General features: G+C 46.5%; 1 protein-coding gene across 7 annotated transcripts; it reads right to left on the bottom strand.

Annotated features, from left to right (window-relative positions):
• Positions 1 to 923: 923 nt before the first annotated feature.
• LOC110520507 (sentrin-specific protease 7) lies at positions 924 to 19,558 on the bottom strand. 7 transcript variants are annotated; one of them, XM_021597882.3, is made up of 23 exons: positions 19,167 to 19,558; positions 17,454 to 17,600; positions 17,245 to 17,316; positions 16,901 to 17,016; positions 14,296 to 14,547; positions 13,991 to 14,076; positions 13,531 to 13,679; positions 12,989 to 13,382; positions 11,528 to 11,658; positions 8,428 to 8,559; positions 8,285 to 8,318; positions 7,824 to 8,045; positions 5,755 to 6,152; positions 5,481 to 5,611; positions 4,763 to 4,879; positions 4,555 to 4,674; positions 4,348 to 4,440; positions 4,057 to 4,274; positions 3,562 to 3,617; positions 3,414 to 3,457; positions 3,257 to 3,325; positions 3,026 to 3,176; positions 924 to 2,770 (listed from the first exon to the last, which is right to left on the bottom strand). In XM_021597882.3, the coding sequence occupies exons 2-23, from the start codon at positions 17,499 to 17,501 to the stop codon at positions 2,606 to 2,608; spliced, it is 3,198 nt and encodes a 1,065-aa protein (XP_021453557.3). In that variant the 5' UTR covers positions 17,502 to 17,600; positions 19,167 to 19,558; the 3' UTR covers positions 924 to 2,605. The 7 variants fall into 7 exon arrangements, with proteins under 7 accessions (XP_021453557.3, XP_021453555.3, XP_021453559.3 ...); XM_021597880.3 differs by having other exon boundaries at positions 17,439 to 17,600; positions 19,167 to 19,519; XM_021597884.3 differs by having other exon boundaries at positions 16,901 to 17,050; positions 19,167 to 19,519.
• Between the last annotated feature and the right edge of the window lie 106 nt (positions 19,559 to 19,664).

The raw sequence follows: 19,664 nt of genomic DNA, 5'->3' as shown, positions 1-19,664 counted from the left end.
GGGTGTGGATGAACAGTGGACCCTCAGCTGGGTGTGGACGAACAGTGGACCCTCAGCTGGGTGTGGACGAACAGTGGACCCTCAGCTGGGTGTGGATGAACAGTGGACCCTCAGCTGGGTGTGGATGAACAGTGGACCCTCAGCTGGGTGTGGACGAACAGTGGACCCTCAGCTGGGTGTGGATGAACAGTGGACCCTCAGCTGGGTGTGGATGAACAGTGGACCCTCAGCTGGGTGTGGACGAACAGTGGACCCTCAGCTGGGTGTGGACGAACAGTGGACCCTCAGCTGGGTGTGGACGAACAGTGGACCCTCAGCTGGGTGTGGATGAACAGTGGACCCTCAGCTGGGTGTGGATGAACAGTGGACCCTCAGCTGGGTGTGGATGAACAGTGGACCCTCAGCTGGGTGTGGATGAACAGTGGACCCTCAGCTGGGTGTGGATGAACAGTGGACCCTCAGCTGGGTGTGGACGAACAGTGGACCCTCAGCTGGGTGTGGACGAACAGTGGACCCTCAGCTGGGTGTGGATGAACAGTGGACCCTCAGCTGGGTGTGGATGAACAGTGGACCCTCAGCTGGGTGTGGATGAACAGTGGACCCTCAGCTGGGTGTGGACGAACAGTGGACCCTCAGCTGGGTGTGGACGAACAGTGGACCCTCAGCTGGGTGTGGATGAACAGTGGACCCTCAGCTGGGTGTGGACGAACAGTGGACCCTCAGCTGGGTGTGGACGAACAGTGGACCCTCAGCTGGGTGTGGACGAACAGTGGACCCTCAGCTGGGTGTGGACGAACAGTGGACCCTCAGCTGGGTGTGGACGAACAGTGGACCCTCAGCTGGGTGTGGACGAACAGTGGCGACGCAACGTCAGAAAATTGCAGAAAATCGGCGTTAAATGAACAGGAAATGAATTGCTGTAATTCAGACTACAAATGTATTTATTACATTTTATATTATAAACACATTCATCAAAATGTACATTTTAGAAACAAAATCCACATGTAAAAATCTAACTGACATAAGTTACAATAAAATCACCTAGGGGAGAAATAAATAGTAAAACACGAGACTGCGAGACTGTTCAGTCTGATCTCATGTTAAACGAGGCTATAGTGGTGGGATGTAGGGCCCATCTATAAGGTGCAGAGGGGACAGACTTTCTAAAGAGATGTTACACTGAAAAAGTAAAGAAGAACCCGTTTAAACTGTTGAATTTCAGTGGAAGGCCCCTTTAATGCCTCTGCTTAAAACAAGCACCGAAAGAGACACTCTACAGCTGCTGTAGGGAGTCCTTCATATTCATCCCCGGAGAGATTTAAATCATTAATGCAACAGCCTTTGACGTTAGTGACAATTTACAGGTTGACATGAGACATCTGCATGTAATTTGAATGGTGGCCAGCTGGCCAGTGATACAACTACAAAAGCTTAAATAATATTTTAATATATCAGGCTGAAATGTAAATGTACTGGTTGCATGAGCAGAATCTCAAGGGCTGCGTTTCAAACTCACAAAAGAAACACCTTCCTCCACTTACCCTTGTCTTATGCCCTCGGGGGAATCCCAGTCACCATCTTGGCCTTCGCTCCAAACGATTAGCCAAACAAGGGAAGTTCAAAACGTAAGCCCCATCAGCCCTTGTTTTTAATTGAGTTTGCAAGTGTACAATTATGTTCACTTCGGGCCTGTAATGACCCATAATTCAATTTGCGATGATTGCACTTCCGCTAAGAAAACTCAGCCAAAACTTAAAACCTCAACATCAATATGGAGAAGTCAACATACAAGTGGGAGTAAAAACAAATGTAAATAAGTTAAATTGTGCTACTAATGCACAAACACGTCTCATAAAAGTAATGATGTTTTTGTTTGGTTCGTTTTTGGAAATTGTAGAAATAAAAAGTTCAGAAGTTCCAGCTTGGCAGGCTAACCTTAGTTAGCTAATTAGTTTGCTAGCTATCATACAGTAGACGTATATGAATAATTATATAGTTAATATAAGTAGACATAAAATCAGAATTGACTGTAGCTCATATAAAGCACCCACAAGCCACTGGTGGCTGAAAACACAATTGTTGTGGGACAAACGAGTGACAAACTTCCGGGCAAGGGCGCTCCATTTAAAAATCATTCCTTCCTCCCTCGCCCTGCAAGTGTAAACTCGCCAGACGTCATGACCCGTCATCAGAAGTGCCCACTTAATTTGAGGGCTGAGGGGAGAGGGTGTGTCTGTTAAGTGTTTGGAATGCAGCCAAGGTGCTTACCGTGCCCGACTACATTTCCCACGTTTCCTATACTACCTAGGGCCAAGATAATACCAGTACCGCGACACTCGTTAGTATCATGTCAAAGAAACAAAACACAAAGCAGATTTAACTTCTTTAGGAAAACAGTCCTAATGTTGGAAACAAACATCCTTATGTTGTCACCCAGAGTCACATGTATTTATTTTCCAAGCTATAGCACACAATATTTTACATACAGCAGGTTTTTAAAGGACCAAAGAGTTTGTTCTGCTTCGTGTTTTCATTTTTGCCATGGAAAAAATATTGGGATACTGGTGTGTTCACAGCCATAATATTACCCATCAAGCCCCAAGCCCTAACTGACTACATTTCCCATATTTCCTATACTCCCCACGGTGCCCCTCTGGTGTCTGTACAGGTGTAGCACCAGGTCCCTGATCTCGTCTCGTTTCCTCCTCACCTGTTGCCGTGGGAACCAGCGTTCTAGGCACAGGGGGAGTTCAAAGTGCACCACAGGGTCCTAAAGGGAGAAAGGGTAGGAGAGAGAGAGAGAAAAGTTATATGTAGGTGTATGTCAGCGTATGTGTTTGGTGAGTATGGTCTCATAAGAGAAACACGTGAGCAACCTTGTCTGAGACCTGAAGACACAAGCTTAAGTTCCTTTGGTTAACGGGGTCTTGAGTTGATCAGACACGACAAGAGTTCAATACCAGGCTGGTTACAGGTGGGAGCTTGTGAATTCCTATGCATGTTCTTCTTCCATGCGTACAGTTACCTGCAGGAAGCTCTCCACGTATTGCAGCAGGTAGAGGCCGCAGTCGCTGCTGTTGTCCTGTAGGGGGACCTTACAGTGGGAGCCTTGCATCTGCTCAGAACTGAACTCGCGCACAGAGCCCCGACGCAGCTCCCACTCCGACTGCAGGTACCTGGCACACAGAGATAGCTGGTACATTAAGGGAACAACACACACACACACACACAACATTCCATTCAATAGTAGACTCACTCCCGTAAGAGTTTGAAGACGCGCTCATGGAGGGAAAACTTGAGGGAGTTCATGATGAGAATACAGGGTCTACGGAGAGAAGAGATGTGTATATAAACATCTAGTTAAGATCTCTAGAACACACCTCCTTAGTGTGTGTGTGTGGTCATCTACTCACCGTTTACAGATGGTCTCTCTGTGACAGGTCTTCTCAGTGCAGTCCTAGCGAGAAGAAGGACAGAATGTAAGAAAGACAACAGAGTGAGAGAGAAGGAAAACAACTGAATGTGAGAAGAAACAGAGATTCCTAAAGAGAGATGTCTTACCAGAGGACCAGGAGGTGGCTGGAGTACTGATTCACTCTGTACCACACCATTTGAAACTAGAGAGAAAACAGCAGCAGGATCAGCAATTATCCTCCTCCTGCTAAATCCCAGGACGTCAGCACTAGTATTTCCTAACAGCAACCCTGTTCATATTGTAGTTGTTGCTATTGTCATTGTGGATGTTATTTCAGCACAGTGATATAAAGAATGCGTCATAAAAAACCCTGTAGACGAAAGCCTCTTGAGTTCCAGCCTCATTCTGTGTTTCTGCCTGTAAATGGAATTCTGAGCAGCTCTCCCCTCACGGTTCTGACTCCATCCTACCCACAGACTACAGCTCTAGTTTTCCACCCTGCGTATTTATCTAAAACATATATTAGAGTTATACTCCTAAACCTACGCACATGTTCACTAATGTGTGACTATTATGTCAGTTTGACATAAAGACATGTAACATCCTGAGAGACAGGATGAGAGGACTACAGACACACATACCTGTAACTGTCAGTTTGTCCTGGTTGTCAGTGCTAATTGATTCAGGGGTGACTTCACTGATGCCATTTAGCTTTTTGGACCCAGAGGCCTCCTCTTCAGCCTGGGCCTCGTCTGGCTTCTCTCCCCCTGTTCCCCTCAGCGAGGCTGGGCTGCTCCCCTCCTCACACTGAGGCTCCTCCAGGCCAGGGAAGCAGATCACCACCAGGTACCAGTGGGCTCTGTCATATAAGGAAGAAAGCACTATGAGCCACACAGTTTATTTATTGATGTGTGTGTGTGTGTGTCACTCACTCCTGATTGACAGGCACAAACAGGAAGTCTTTCTGGAAGATGTCCACATGTCGTGTCCATGTCTTCACCCGCTGATGCCGCCTCCGCTGTGCTCTGGGGACAGACAACACACACACACACACGTCAAGAGACACACACATACAAACAAAAACACACAAAGATACAAATCCATAATTGATCAACTAAAATAGACACACACACACTTACGAGACGCTGGTACTGTCCTCACTGGCATTGTCTCGGCGAGTGAGCTGCCTGTAGAAGAAGCTGCTGAAGACGTGAGCGCGATCAGCCACATCCTGCGGAACCCTCTCCAGAAGCAGATACCTGTTGGGAAAGAGACATGCACAGGTTAAAACTGTCCTCTATGTTGTTGAAACTGTCCTCCATGCACCAAACTGACGATGTCACTCACTTGAGGTAGAAGTCGATGATGACATCATTCAGAAACTGGCCGTTGTCAAGGCACTCCAGATCTTCTGTTGTCACGGCGATCCCTCCTTTGGAAGGCGGTGGAGGAAACTGGATCAACCTGAGAAGGATCAGAAAGAACATAACTAAGAGTGAAACCACATATCTACACTAACGATTGTCTACATCAGGGGTTCCCAAACGTTTTCACTCCGGCCCCCTCTCCCCCGCATCTATTTCTATGGGCACAGGCACTGTTCATGACACAAACTGTTCACACCCCTCTTGTTGGTGGAGAGAATTTTGCAGATTTAAAGCTTATTTCCTGCAATTTCACACATTTTGTCATGTCTAATGTGTATCCATGTGATAAAAAATGTTAGCTGATGTGCTATTAAAGTTATAAATAGCTCTCTAAGCTATGCAATGACTAACATGACAAGAGGAACTGATGATGCACTACCCAATTTAGAAATTGCACCTTGTGCATTCTACATTACAACTTTCAAGAGTAAGTTTAATGCCGGACTACGTTCCTTGTTATTATTTGATTATTTTCTGCGCCTGCCCTGCCGACCACACAGTTTGGGAACCACTACTCTACAGCAAGGGTCTCCATCTCTGGTCCTGTAGACCAATATGGTGTGCAGGCTTTCGTTCAAGCCCTGCACTTACACACCTGTTTCAAAGAATCAACAAATCATGGGAGTTGTGTAGCTTGCCTGCGTGTGGGGCCCTGGTGCTTGTATCGGGTCCAGTTGGAGCCTGGCTTCGGGCCCAGGAACACAGAGTAGGAGCCTCTGGTTCTGCTGTGACACACTGTGTACACGGGTCTGGGCTGGACTGGACTCTCCTGGAGGGGGGACAAAAGACAGAGGAAGTGTAATAGGTTACATGTTGTTAATTTGATCATTCATGTAGAGCTTAGGGTTTGTTATGGTTGAGCTTGATGACATCCGTCTCCACACCCAAACACACACACACAGTACTACCAACCTCAGCGAGGGGTACGCTCTCTGCCTCCCTCTGCTCCTCCTCCTCTGCCTGTACCTCTGTCTCCGGTGGTGTCTGTGACTCTCCCTCCACAGTGTCCAGATTTGGCCCAGGTGTGTCTCTGTCCTGGTCGGGTTCTGTGACAGGCTCGGCATTGTTCTGTCCCAGTAGGGAGAGCAGCTGGTGGTCTAGTCCGGTTCTACCGATCAGCGCCAGACTGTCATCCAATGACAGGAGGGGACTGTGGAGGTCCACCGCCTCGTTGATGGGAGCGTTCCCCCAGAGACATGCAGCGTCGACGTTGTTGAGACAGATGATGTCGAGGATGGAGCGAAGTAGAGCCCCTTCCACCCCCTCCAGAGGGGCATGCAGAGTCAGCAGGAGGAAGGGACTGGCCTGGCCTATGAACACACACACACACACACACTTGAATAGCACATGGGCATACACCCACTTGAGCAAACACCCACCTGCCCACATACTAGTGTTGTCACAAGACCAGAATTTTGACTTTGATACCAGGTTTAGTATCACGATACCAAAACAACAACACTGCAGAAAAGAAGCTGACGTATCAGAAGGGCACTTATTCCAGACGATCTGTAGACTTCAATATCACACTTGAAATGTTTGACGTCCATTTCTCATATTCAGCCATGTATGCATTAATGAATCAACTATACAATCAATCTCAGCACATAACATAAATGGTCATCATTGAATGGACTTATTTTACTCTACTGATCAACAACATTTGCATATACGAAGCAATGTCTTCTTTTATAAAAGAGTGCGTCTCTAAGACCTAATGATGTCACTCACACACACACAGTGAGAGAGACAGGAAAGATGTGAATGAACAACGTTTCTGACATTGAATATGGTTTTTGGCGACAATCAGCTTTGAAATCAGCATATTTTGCGTTATGGTTCTAGGGTAGCAAACTGACATTAGCTTCCGCTATTAGTTCAGCAAGAAAAGTTAGCCTACAAAGCTGGATGATAGCAGTATCTTCCTGCAAGTGTTCTAGCCTTTAATGGACATTATTTGGTGAACAGTTTCAACATGTCTACATGCTGTGTTGCATTACTCAAGTGCGTTAACTTATGTGCAGCGTGAGAGAGGAGACAACATGATACAGTCCAGACTCCCAGTGGTTCCTCAGGACAGACTAGAGTCAGTATGAGAGAGGAGAGATAACATGATACAGTCCAGACTCCCAGTGGTTCCTCAGGACAGACTAGAGTCAGTATGAGAGAGGAGATAACATGATACAGTCCAGACTCCCAGTGGTACCTCAGGACAGACTAGAGTCAGTATGAGAGAGGAGATAACATGATACAGTCCAGACTCCCAGTGGTTCCTCAGGACAGACTAGAGTCAGTATGAGAGAGGAGATAACATGATACAGTCCAGACTCCCAGTGGTTCCTCAGGACAGACTAGAGTCAGTATGAGAGAGGAGAGATAACATGATACAGTCCAGACTCCCAGTGGTTCCTCAGGACAGACTAGAGTCAGTATGAGAGAGGAGACAACATGATACAGTCCAGACTCCCAGTGAGTTCAGGGGTTCCTCAGGACAGACTAGAGTCAGTATGAGAGGAGCTAACATGATACAGTCCAGACTCCCAGTGGTTCCTCAGGACAGACTAGAGTCAGTATGAGAGAGGAGACAACATGATACAGTCCAGACTCCCAGTGAGTTCAGGGGTTCCTCAGGACAGACTAGAGTCAGTATGAGAGGAGCTAACATGATACAGTCCAGACTCCCAGTGGTTCCTCAGGACAGACTAGAGTCGGTATGAGAGAGGAGATAACATGATACAGTCCAGACTCCCAGTAGTTCCTCAGGACAGACTATAGTCAGTATGAGAGGGGAACATGCACTGTGCATTATCAGGGGACATGGGCTACGCTGACACGCTTGATCCTCTCTCAATCAGTAGATGATGTGAGACACATTGTGACGATTCTCGTACCGGACCATTTTTTTCATGTTCTACTATTGAAAAAGTTTTGGTACAGTGCAACACTAACACACAATTTGGTTCCAAAAGGCAGGCTCTCACCAGCGGGTGGTTCTAAGGCCTGTTTGATTGACAGCTCCCTCAGGTCTTCTTGAACGGCGACTGCCTGGGCGTCTGACACGTAGAGGAGGAGGGCGGGGGGAGGCTGCCCCATCTCTCTCTTGACCTCACACCCCAGCCCTCTCTCCTGTAGCTCCTCCCTGTCCCAGATGCTGTACTTCCACAGCTGACAGCGCTCCACAGTCACCATCACATCTACCTGGCCTGAGGGGGCAGGCGACAGAGGGGAGAGAGGGGTCAACAATCTAGGCCACCACCCCACACCACCGCCTGCCCTGGGTCACAGACAGGGCACAGATGGGCAAGCGACCGCACATGGTCATGTTCAGGTTGGACCAAGTAATAATTGAAAACGATTAATGATTCAAGTTTAAATAGAGGACCAGGACTGTATGGTCAATGGTGTGGTGAGAACACAAGCAAAGTCCAGGGGTGCTGGTTACCTTTAATTGGTATGATGATTCTGTGGTTTGTGATCTGCAAAGGATGAAAGAAAGGGCCCCATGTCACATAACCACTGTATTGCATGCCTATTCTAGAATGTACTGCACCCATTCTCCAGTTGGAGCAGTGTGCAGAACCTTACCATGAGGTTTCCGCTGGACTCCCCTCGGACCCCCCCACAGTGCAGGGCAGAGAAGGGTAGGGCCATACCCTCAGAGTCCTCGGTGCTGGGGAAACTGGCCACCCCAGACCCTGTCACCACCGCAGGCATCACCTGGAACACACACACACAGATGAGTAACACACACATTGATGAGCAACACACACACATATTGATGAATGACACACACAAACACACGTGTGCATGCATGCAAGCACACAACAAACATGCTTTCTGATAACGAGGACACTTTAGAATCTGGATAAGCAATGAGGCATTGAAGGGGTTTGTGTGAGAGACTTAGTTAATCAACAGATAGGTTTAAATGATGGTGGTTCTGCCTCCTAGGGCCAGTCTAATCATGAAATCCCTTTTCCCCACACCTGCCTCTACCCAGATCCCTCTGTGAGCAGCCCTTTGTGACATCCCATCCCTCTGTGCTTTTCTTTGTGATATCATCCAGGCCAGGTCAAGCCCTTTGTGATGTCACAGAATCTGCCCAGTTCCCAACCCTTTGTGACGTCATCCATTGTGAGCTCCCCCTGTTCTGCCCTTTGTGATGTCATCCATTGTGAGTTCCCCCTGTTCTGCCCTTTGTGATGTCATCCATTGTGAGCTCCCCCTGTTCTGCCCTTTGTGACGTCATCTATTGTGAGCTCCCCCTGTTCTGCCCTTTGTGATGTCATCCATTGTGAGTTCCCCCTGTTCTGCCCTTTGTGATGTCATCCATTGTGAGCTCCCCCTGTTCTGCCCTTTGTGATGTCATCCATTGTGAGTTCCCCTGTTCTGCCCTTTGTGATGTCATCCATTGTGAGTTCCCCCTGTTCTGCCTTTTGTGATGTCATCCATTGTGAGCTCCCCCTGTTCTGCCCTTTGTGATGTCATCCATTGTGAGCTCCCCCTGTTCTGCCCTTTGTGATGTCATCCATTGTGAGTTCCCCCTGTTCTGCCCTTTGTGATGTCATCCATTGTGAGCTCCCCCTGTTCTGCCCTTTGTGATGTCATCCATTGTGAGCTCCCCCTGTTCTGCCCTTTGTGATGTCATCCATTGTGAGCTCCCCCTGTTCTGCCCTTTGTGACGTCATCCATTGTGAGTTCCCCCTGTTCTGCCCTTTGTGACGTCATCCATTGTGAGCTCCCCCTGTTCTGCCCTTTGTGATGTCACAGAATCTGCCCAGTTCCCAACCCTTTGTGACGTCATCCATTGTGAGCTCCCCCTGTTCTGCCCTTTGTGATGTCATCCATTGTGAGGTCCCCCTGTTCTGCCCTTTGTGACGTCATCCATTGTGAGCTCCCCCTGTTCTGCCCTTTGTGACGTCATCCATTGTGAGCTCCCCCTGTTCTGCCCTTTGTGACGTCATCCATTGTGAGCTCCCCCTGTTCTGCCCTTTGTGATGTCATCCATTGTGAGCTCCCCCTGTTCTGCCCTTTGTGATGTCATCCATTGTGAGCTCCCCCTGTTCTGCCCTTTGTGATGTCATCCATTGTGAGCTCCCCCTGTTCTGCCCTTTGTGATGTCATCCATTGTGAGCTCCCCCTGTTCTGCCCTTTGTGATGTCATCCATTGTGAGCTCCCCCTGTTCTGCCCTTTGTGATGTCATCCATTGTGAGCTCCCCCTGTTCTGCCCTTTGTGATGTCATCCATTGTGAGCTCCCCCTGTTCTGCCCTTTGTGATGTCATCCATTGTGAGCTCCCCCTGTTCTGCCCTTTGTGATGTCATCCATTGTGAGCTCCCCCTGTTCTGCCCTTTGTGATGTCATCCATTGTGAGTTCCCCCTGTTCTGCCCTTTGTGATGTCATCCATTGTGAGCTCCCCCTGTTCTGCCCTTTGTGATGTCATCCATTGTGAGCTCCCCCTGTTCTGCCCTTTGTGACGTCATCCATTGTGAGCTCCCCCTGTTCTGCCCTTTGTGATGTCATCCATTGTGATTTCCCCCTGTTCTGCCCTTTGTGATGTCATCCATTGTGAGCTCCCCCTGTTCTGCCCTTTGTGATGTCATCCATTGTGAGCTCCCCCTGTTCTGCCCTTTGTGATGTCATCCATTGTGAGTTCCCCCTGTTCTGCCCTTTGTGATGTCATCCATTGTGAGTTCCCCCTGTTCTGCCCTTTGTGATGTCATCCATTGTGAGCTCCCCCTGTTCTGCCCTTTGTGATGTCATCCATTGTGAGCTCCCCCTGTTCTGCCCTTTGTGATGTCATCCATTGTGAGCTCCCCCTGTTCTGCCCTTTGTGACGTCATCCATTGTGAGCTCCCCCTGTTCTGCCCTTTGTGATGTCATCCATTGTGAGCTCCCCCTGTTCTGCCCTTTGTGATGTCATCCATTGTGAGCTCCCCCTGTTCTGCCCTTTGTGATGTCATCCATTGTGAGCTCCCCCTGTTCTGCCCTTTGTGATGTCATCCATTGTGAGCTCCCCCTGTTCTGCCCTTTGTGATGTCATCCATTGTGAGCTCCCCCTGTTCTGCCCTTTGTGATGTCATCCATACATGCAGTAAAGAGGTCAATGGAACGCAGACCGTGGGGGAAAGAACGTCATTGGTGCACAAAGTGGATATTTGTCAAATATGTCATGATTTATGTGTTCTAACAGGTGATTACTCAAATCTGATTTGGATATATTTGGCTATGTTCGCTGCATAATATTTGGGAAAAAAAATGTTTTCGGGGTTAGAAAAATGTCTGCTATATCGTAACTCCTGTTCATATAAGCTGGTAGCATAGCTAGCCATATAGAAATTGGTGGTGGTACTTTACGATGTTTTTAAGTGTAATGCAGTTGATTGGTGATGATAACAGAACATGTATTGGGGTTTACCTCCATACAAGCATTATACACAGATTTTTACCCCAAAATAGTGTGAAATGCACATATAAGCAATAGCCTAAATGTAGCCTAGGTTCATTTTGATGGGGGCAATGAGGACATTCTTAATCTTTCCCCCACGGGGGGACACCTGAGTGGCATTGCCATGGATTTTCCATTGTTTTAGTAGAATTCGATTGATCTCTTTGCTGCATCCATTGCGAGATCCCCCTATTCTGTCCTTTATGATGTCATATGTAGAAGTTGTTTTTGCCCACCTGAAAGTCTGTCTCTTCCACCACGTTGTCTTCCTGAGCATGGTTTCTCTGGGACTCACACTCACTAGTCTGAGGCCAGAGGACTGAACTGTGGGACGGGGTGACTACCTCCTCATCACTGGAGAGAACGACTAGAACACACATATTAAACACGTTGCAGTGGAATACTGTATATATCAGACAAATTATAATCTCTCTCACACGATGACTGTAGTGTAATGCACTGTGAAGGAAAGATACAGACAGCAGTAACCCTGCTATGTTGGGGGGGCAGTAACCATAGCAATGCCAGTGTTGTAAGGCACAGCTTGTGCTATTTCAGACACATACAGACATGTACTGTACACAAACAAATTAAAACGTTAAAAAAACAATACTGGCAGAGTCACAGAAACGCACTCAACACACACTGGGCATACTGACATAGACAGTCACAAGCACAGACCCAGCGGTCCGTGTTACAGACAGACAGTATGCGTGCTTGTGTGTGAGGGGGCTGACATGCTGACCACACCGCTCGCGTCGCGGGCTCGAGCTTTGCAAAATAAATGTACACATACATGTTATTCAATCACTGCAACCGCACTGCTCGCAAGCGTCTGCACAGCCTGGCGCTAAAATAGGTTCTATTTGTGACACGCTGCAGGTCTCGCCTCTCCCATCTCCTCATTGGTTTTTAGGAGCATATACCCACGTGGGTGATTGAAAGATAAACTGATGTCCACACTCCAGTTCAGTTGGTGGTGGTAACGCACCTTAAAGTTATAAGGTCCCAAGAAGAAGAAGACTGAAGGAGGAGAGATTGTTTCTAGTAAACTCGATTTACCATTTTATCTGTGGATTAGTTGTCGGAGTAGAGGACCTTGTGCATTTCAGGTAAAATAACAACCTAATGTTTATATTCCACAACAAATTTGCTAGAAACAGCAAGCAAGCTGGATAAATTGCCATAAATGTTTAATGCTTTTCAACCTGTCCCCAAATGAATATAGTTGGTTCAGAGTTACATGCTGACCAGACAACTCGCATGTTGATATTGTCCACCCACACCAGACACCATCAGGACACGGAGGTTTAAAAAATCTGAACCAACTATATTCATTTGGGGACAGGTCGAAAAGCATTAAACATTTATGGCAATTTAGCTAACCTTCTTCTTTGGACTATATGGAGGTCGGCAACCAACTTTAAGGTGCGTTCTATTTTAGTGCCAGGCTACGCAGACGCTCGCGAGCAGTGTGGGTGCAATGATTGAATAACATGTATGTGTACATTTATTTTGCAACGTGAGCGGCGTGGTCAGCATGTTAGGGTCAGTGCCCGTAGGCAGAGAAATAGACTATATTATGATGACGCTATTCCAGGAGGAGGGAAGGGTGGGGAAGGGTGGGAAGCTAGACACACCAGGAGTGCAGATATGCAGTGTACAATATGATAGCCTAAACGTAGCTCTATACTCACTGGGTTCAACAGGACTGAGTTTGGGCGTCCTATCCTGGCTGGAGGACAGGGTTCCTCTCCTCTCCTTAACCCCTCCACAGCTGGGGTTAGAGGAGCTGGCAACTTCCCTGTCTTCCCCCACAGTGACTACCATCGGGGTCCCATCAAAGTTTGAGGGGTCCACCTCTACTTCTATGGATGCTACATTAGTGTCTATGCCCCCCGTCCCCCCCAGACACAGCTGTTTGGGGGGCAGTCCTCCCCCGCCTCTGGCCTCCCTGGAGAGGCGCAACACGCTCCCTCTGGAGCTCCTGGAGGCATCTGTGGTCAAGCCCTCTGCCACTCCATCATTCATCCCTCCATCCTTCACCTGTCCATTACTGTAGAGCCCAGACTCCCTCCTCCAACTCTCCCTCTAGAAACAAAGAGAGATAGGGTGTTACTTTAGCCCCAGGGCATGTTGTCTAATGGTTTGGTTAGCAGCTTGCAGGTTCTTGGCTTCAGCCTTAAAGTCAGTCAACTTTAATGTCAGTATTTAAGTAACTTCTACCCGAAGACTCTACCTCAACATGTGTGGATTCGCTTGAACCTGAATCTGCCTTCCTAGTCCTGGTGGATTGTGGGTAAGTCTTTTCCTGGTGCATGTCCCCCTCAGTAAAGGTCACCTCCTCCAGGGGTTCCTGTGAACTATGCCTCCCTGACATACTACTGTCTGCAGAGGAGAGAGACGGTGAAACAATAAACGTGTCACTACTCTCCAGAAAGTAGTGCAGCAGATATGGGAAAACAAACGACCGTAACATAGAATTAAATCAACTTTGCCTGTGTGTGTTAGCAAGAGATGAAAAGCACATTCAGCAGGTCTTTGTTTTACAGCTCTATAAAAGTAAAAGAGTTTGTTACTTTACAGCAGGATTGAGGCCAGGGATACTACAGATCCTTTCCAATAAGGAAAACCCTCAGAGAGGGGGAGATAGGGAACGCAGTAGCAGGGGGAGTGTGTGTGTGTGATGGCGGACTCACTGCATCTCTGGTCTTTGATGTTTTCCTCTCCTATTAAAAGTTCCTTCACCTCCTCGTCTTCCTCTGACCCCCCTCTGTGGTGTGACCTAAACAAGAGAGAAAGAAAAAGTAATAGAAAAACAATTATTCCACTGCATGCTGACCTTGTGTTTTAACTCTTAAATCGCTCACTGGCATCCTAAAAAGGAAGACATGTTCCCTACACTTAACAGACTCCACTATAATCATCTACAGAAATTCATCTGCATACAGCGTCCCCTCTCCAACAGCCAAGCTGAATTCAGCAACATTTAACCAAACATTACCTCCTCTCCTTGCGGGTCGGGGTCAAGGTGGGAGTGGGGTGGTCATGGGGTCTCTTTGTGTGTGCTATAAAATCTCTACAATCCTCCCTCCCCTCTCTGCTACACTGAGACACCCTCCTTTGCCCGCTCCCCATCGGTGACTCTCTCTTCCTCTCTCCAGTTCCTGTCATCTTGCCACGCATCTTCCTGTCTAGGTAGACCTGCCCCTGTTCCGTCTTCAGGACGTCCGTGAGGACCAACTGGAGCTGCGTGCTGAAGGAAGGAACAGAACCAGTCAGAACCTTTAGATCCCTACGACCCATTTGTGTCATCGTGACCCCATCTGACAAGCATCTGTTAAAGGACTTAAATGTAATATCTTGATGGCCATTCTGGGTCATCTCTTTTAAAGTTAACCAATAGGGAAATGACAATAGGGGGGAGGGGCAGACAGATGGAATGGGGTTGATAGGACCAGGCAGTGTGTGTGTGTGATAAAGATAAGCACTGTCGCTGCAGCTATAGCTCAACAGTATCAGTAGTGGGGGTACACTGTCAGCTACACTGCATTCGGAAAGCACTCAGAGGCCTTGACCTTTTACACATTTTGTTACGTTACAACCTTATTCTAAAATGGATTAAATAAAACATGTAGCATCAATCTACACACAATACCCCATAACGATAAAGTGAAAACAGGTTTTTAGAAATGATTGCAAATGTTTTAAAAAAATTAAAAGACCTTATTTACATACAGTACCAGTCAAAAGTTGACACACCTACTCATTCCAGGGTTTCTTTATTTTTACTATGTCCTACATTGTAGAATAATAGCGAAAACATCAACACTATGATATAACACATATGGAATCATGTAGTAACCAAAAAAGTGTTACACAAATCTAAATATATGTTATATTTGAGATTCTTCAAAGTAGCCACCCTTTGCCTTGATGACAGCTTTGCACACTCTTGGCATTCTCTCAACCAGCTTCATGAGGTAGAAGTAAATAACTCACGGACACTAGAGAAGCTTAACCAAGTTTAATTCTTCCCAAAGGTTCGATACAGCTGGATTCAGACAAAACACATTTCACACAAGCACTGATATTTAACTCTTTCTCCTAGACTGAGTATCCTCCCAGCCTAGGAGAAAGGAAACCTGGCACCATCACTATGGTGAAGCATGGTGGTGGCACCATCCCTATGGTGAATCATGGTGGTGGCACCATCCCTATGGTGAATCATGGTGGTGGCACCATCCCTATGGTGAATCATGGTGGTGGCACCATCCCTATGGTGAATCATGGTGGTGGCACCATCACTATGGTGAATCATGGTGGTGGCAGGATCATGCTGTGGGGATGTTTTTCAGCGGCAGGGACAGGAAGACTAGTCAGGATCGAGGGAAAGATGAACAGAGCAAAGTACACAGAGATCCTTGATGAAAACCTGCTCCAGAGCACTCAGGACCCAAGACTGGGGGCAAAGGTTCACCTTCCAACAGGACAACGACCCTAAGCCCACAGCCAAGACAACACATTAGTGGTTTTGGGACAAGTTTCTAAATGTCCTTGAGTGGCCCAGGCAGAACCCGGACTTGAACCTGATCAAACATCTCTGGAGTGACCTGAAAATAGCTGTGCAGCGACGCTCCCTATCCAACCTGACAGAGCTTGAGAGGATCTGCAGAGAAGAATGGGAGAAACTCCTCAAATAGGTGTACCAAGCTTGTAGGTCATACCCAAGAATACTCGAGGCTGTAATCGCTGTCAAAGGTGCTTCAACAAAGTACTGAGTAAAGGGTCTGAATACTTATGCAAATGTAATATTTCCATTTTTTACTTTTAATAAATTTGCAAAAGTTTCTAAAAAACAGTTTTTGCTTTGTCGTTAAGGGGTATTGTGTATACATTGGTGAGGGGAGGGGGACTATTTACTCAATTTTATAATAAGGCTGTAACATAACAAAATGTGGAAAAAGTCAAGGGGTTTGAACACTTTCTGAATGCACTGTACCTGAGAAAAGTGCTTAGGGAAAGAGCTCCATCTGGTGAATGTTCGTAAAACTGCACTCAATGACACAGTGGATGAATTCGTCCTTACCGTACAAATGGACCGAATAAATTCACAGATAAAGACAAAGGCTGTCTCAAAGATATACTATGCAGAAATCGCTCCGCCATTTCCTGGTTGCTAAAATTCTAATTTCAGTTTGTGACAAAACAAGCAAGTATGGTGTAGAAAATCATTGTACCATCTAAACCGGTGTGAAATATATTTTTCATAACCCAAAATATTGTATTTTCAGCTGTTTGAAGCTGGTGTACAAAACCGAAAGTAAGACGCAAAAACTAAACTTCAGAACAGGAAGCATAGAAATGGCGTACAAAGAACAAATCTACTGCTTCTTAGAGTTCATTTCAATGAGAATGACAGATCTATAACATATTTATATGTGAATTTGGTCAGGTCGCCCAAAAAGTGACATATTGCAGCTTTAATAACTGACCGTGTTATGGAGCAAGGTCATCTATGAACCGTCAACAAGTCTAACCTAACCAGACTAATCAGGTTTGCCTCCTAACATAACTCCATCTGTGGCTCCATAAATACTGCTCCTCACCAGTTCATTGCCGCTTGGGCTAAAGCCGCTTGGCCGTGATCCAAAGAGATGGATCCATTCTGCTGACAAGACTTTTGGAGTTTGATTCCATTTCCAGCAATCTGGGTCCAGTGAATCTGTTGGAGGAATTGAGGTAGAGGTACTGACCCACTACCCAGATCACAATAACAAAACCTCAGGGAACAAGGTTAAATACGCAATCTGTCATTTAATTACTTTTCTATCATTTTAATATTTGAGTGTATGCGTGTGTTGTACACTTCGTAGGGAGGCCACAGGGGTAAAAAATAAATAAAAAAAATAGAAAAGAAAGAGAAAGGTGACCTGTAGAGAATAACATTTACCTGTGACTCTTCATTCCCACATCTCAACTCTGAAGAAAGAAGGATCTTGGGAATTTTTAGTGGACTTCCCATCTTAAAAGCAGAATGGGGTACTGTTAAAATGCTCACTGTTGTTGATTATAGTAATTGCATAGCTGCTGAGAAAAAGACTAGGAATCCCAATGGACTAATATAGCCAGGCAGGCCAGACATACTTGAGAGTTATCCACCTTGTCAACGGCCAGTGAAATGGTGAGTGCTCTCTTATGGTCCATCATGACCAGGCTCTGGTGCTTTAGGGCTTGACCTCAGGCCACTCCTTCTCCAGGGCCTCCTGTGACCAATCCAGGCAGCGATGGTGACGCAGCCAACAAGCTCTGCAGCAGACACACATGATATGTACAGTATACATTCACTTTCGTACCTGTCAGTTTACAAGCGCACAATCAAACATACACTACATGATCAAAAGTATGTGGACACCTGCTAGCTGAACATCTCATTACAAAATCATTAGCATTAATATGGAGTTGATCCCCCCCTTTGCTGCTATAACAGCCTCCACTCTTCTGGGAAGACTTTCCACTAGACGTTGGAACAACGCTGTGGGGACTTGCTTCCATTCAGCCACAAGAGCATTGGTGAGGTCGGGCACTGATGTTGGGCGATTAGGTCTGACTCGCAGACGGCGTTCCAATTCACCCCAAAGGTGTTCGATGGGGTTGAGGTCAGGGCTCCGTGCAGGCCAGTCAAGTTTTTCCACACCATTCTCGCCAAACCAATTCTGTATGGACCTCGCTTTGTGCACTGTCATGCTGAAACAGGAAAGGGCCTTCTCCAAACTGTTGCCACAAAGTTGGAAGCACAAAATCATCTAGAATGTCATTGTATGCTGTAGCGTTAATATTTCCCTTCAATGGAACTAAGGGGCCTAGCCCGAACCATGAAAAATAGCCCCAGACCATTATTCCTCCTCCACAAAACTAGCATTATGCATTGGGGCAGGTAGCGTTCTCCTGGCATCCGCCAAACCCAGATTTGTCTGTTGGACTGCTAAATGGTGAAGTCTGTAGCATTTCCACTGCTACGGAGTCCAATGGCTACAAACTTTACACCACTTCAGCAGATGCTTGGCATTGCGCATGGTGATCTTAGGCTTGTGTGAGGCTGCTCGGCCATGGAAACCCATTTCATGAAGCTCCCGTCTAACAGTTATTGTGCTGACTTTGCTTCCTGAGGCAGTTTGGAACTCGGTAGGGAGTGTTGCAACCTAGGACAACTTACAGTTCACCGAGGCAGCTTTAGCAGGGCAGAAATTTGACAAACTGACTTGTTGGAAAGGTGGCATCCTATGACGTGCCACGTTGAAAGGCCATTCTATTGCCAAGGTTTGTCTATGGAGATTCCATAGCTGCGTGCTCGGTTTTATACGCCTGTCAGCAACCTGTGTGGCTGAAATAGCGGAATCCACTAATTTGAAGGGGTGTCCACATACTTTTGTAGATATAGTGTACATTGGTGACTGTAGCATCATTAGGTACATGCAAGAGCTATTATTTTATTCTGTACTTTGAACTTAATGCTTTTGCCAGGAAAAATAAAACCATTGTTTATAAGCTTGTAATAGCGACACATGAATGGCAGCATCTTGTCACGCGTGGTGCTGGTGTACATTTATTTTCTGAATTTGCATGCTGTGCTACTACCAATTTCTAGCTAGCCCTCAGGTCGCTAATAATTTGCATTTCACTGAAGTTAAATACTGCTCATGCAATGCTTCTCTTCGTGTGTGCCCTTTGACATTCTACAATATTATCCAGCTATGCACAGACACGCTACCTAATAAAACCTGGCAAAACCTGCCTGTTTTTTAGCCAGCAAGCTAGCTAATTTAGCTAGCTCACTAGCAGACATCAACTTTTGTTCCCGATTCTCATACTTACTCAATAATACAGCGAGTTAGTGTAACATACACAAACGTGACCAAAGAGCGAGGATAAGGGCAATGTAAACAGCTACCATACACTCCAAATCATCTCGCTGATTAACTGGAACGCCTATAAAATCCTAAATAGCTACACGTTGCGTTGTTCGCACAGGTTGTAGATATTTTCACGCTTTTCCTGGACAGAAGAACATCCTTGTGTTTCCGGAAGTGTACGATCTAGCCGCTTTAGCGCCTATAGAGATAAATAATAATGGCATATTTTTGAAGGCACTTAAAACCAAAGATTTTTATAACTAACCCAAGATAGACCACAGCCTGTCATTTCCAATGGGGGAAAATTAATTCAGTGGGCAGAATAGGCAAGGTGGGCAGAGCCAAGCACGAGCTAGCGAGAGCCTATTGGTGCGTTCTGGCATATATTTGCATATTTCCGTTGGGAAACGCCTACTCTGTGAAGTACGCATGTGCAATAACTAAATTTGCCCTTGCAGTC

This window comes from Oncorhynchus mykiss, chromosome 3 (genome assembly GCF_057628025.1).
Source record: "Oncorhynchus mykiss isolate SJ-2025 chromosome 3, ASM5762802v1, whole genome shotgun sequence".
In the NCBI taxonomy this organism is placed as follows: Eukaryota; Metazoa; Chordata; class Actinopteri; order Salmoniformes; family Salmonidae; genus Oncorhynchus; species Oncorhynchus mykiss.
This window is presented reverse-complemented; position numbering and strand designations above follow the sequence as displayed.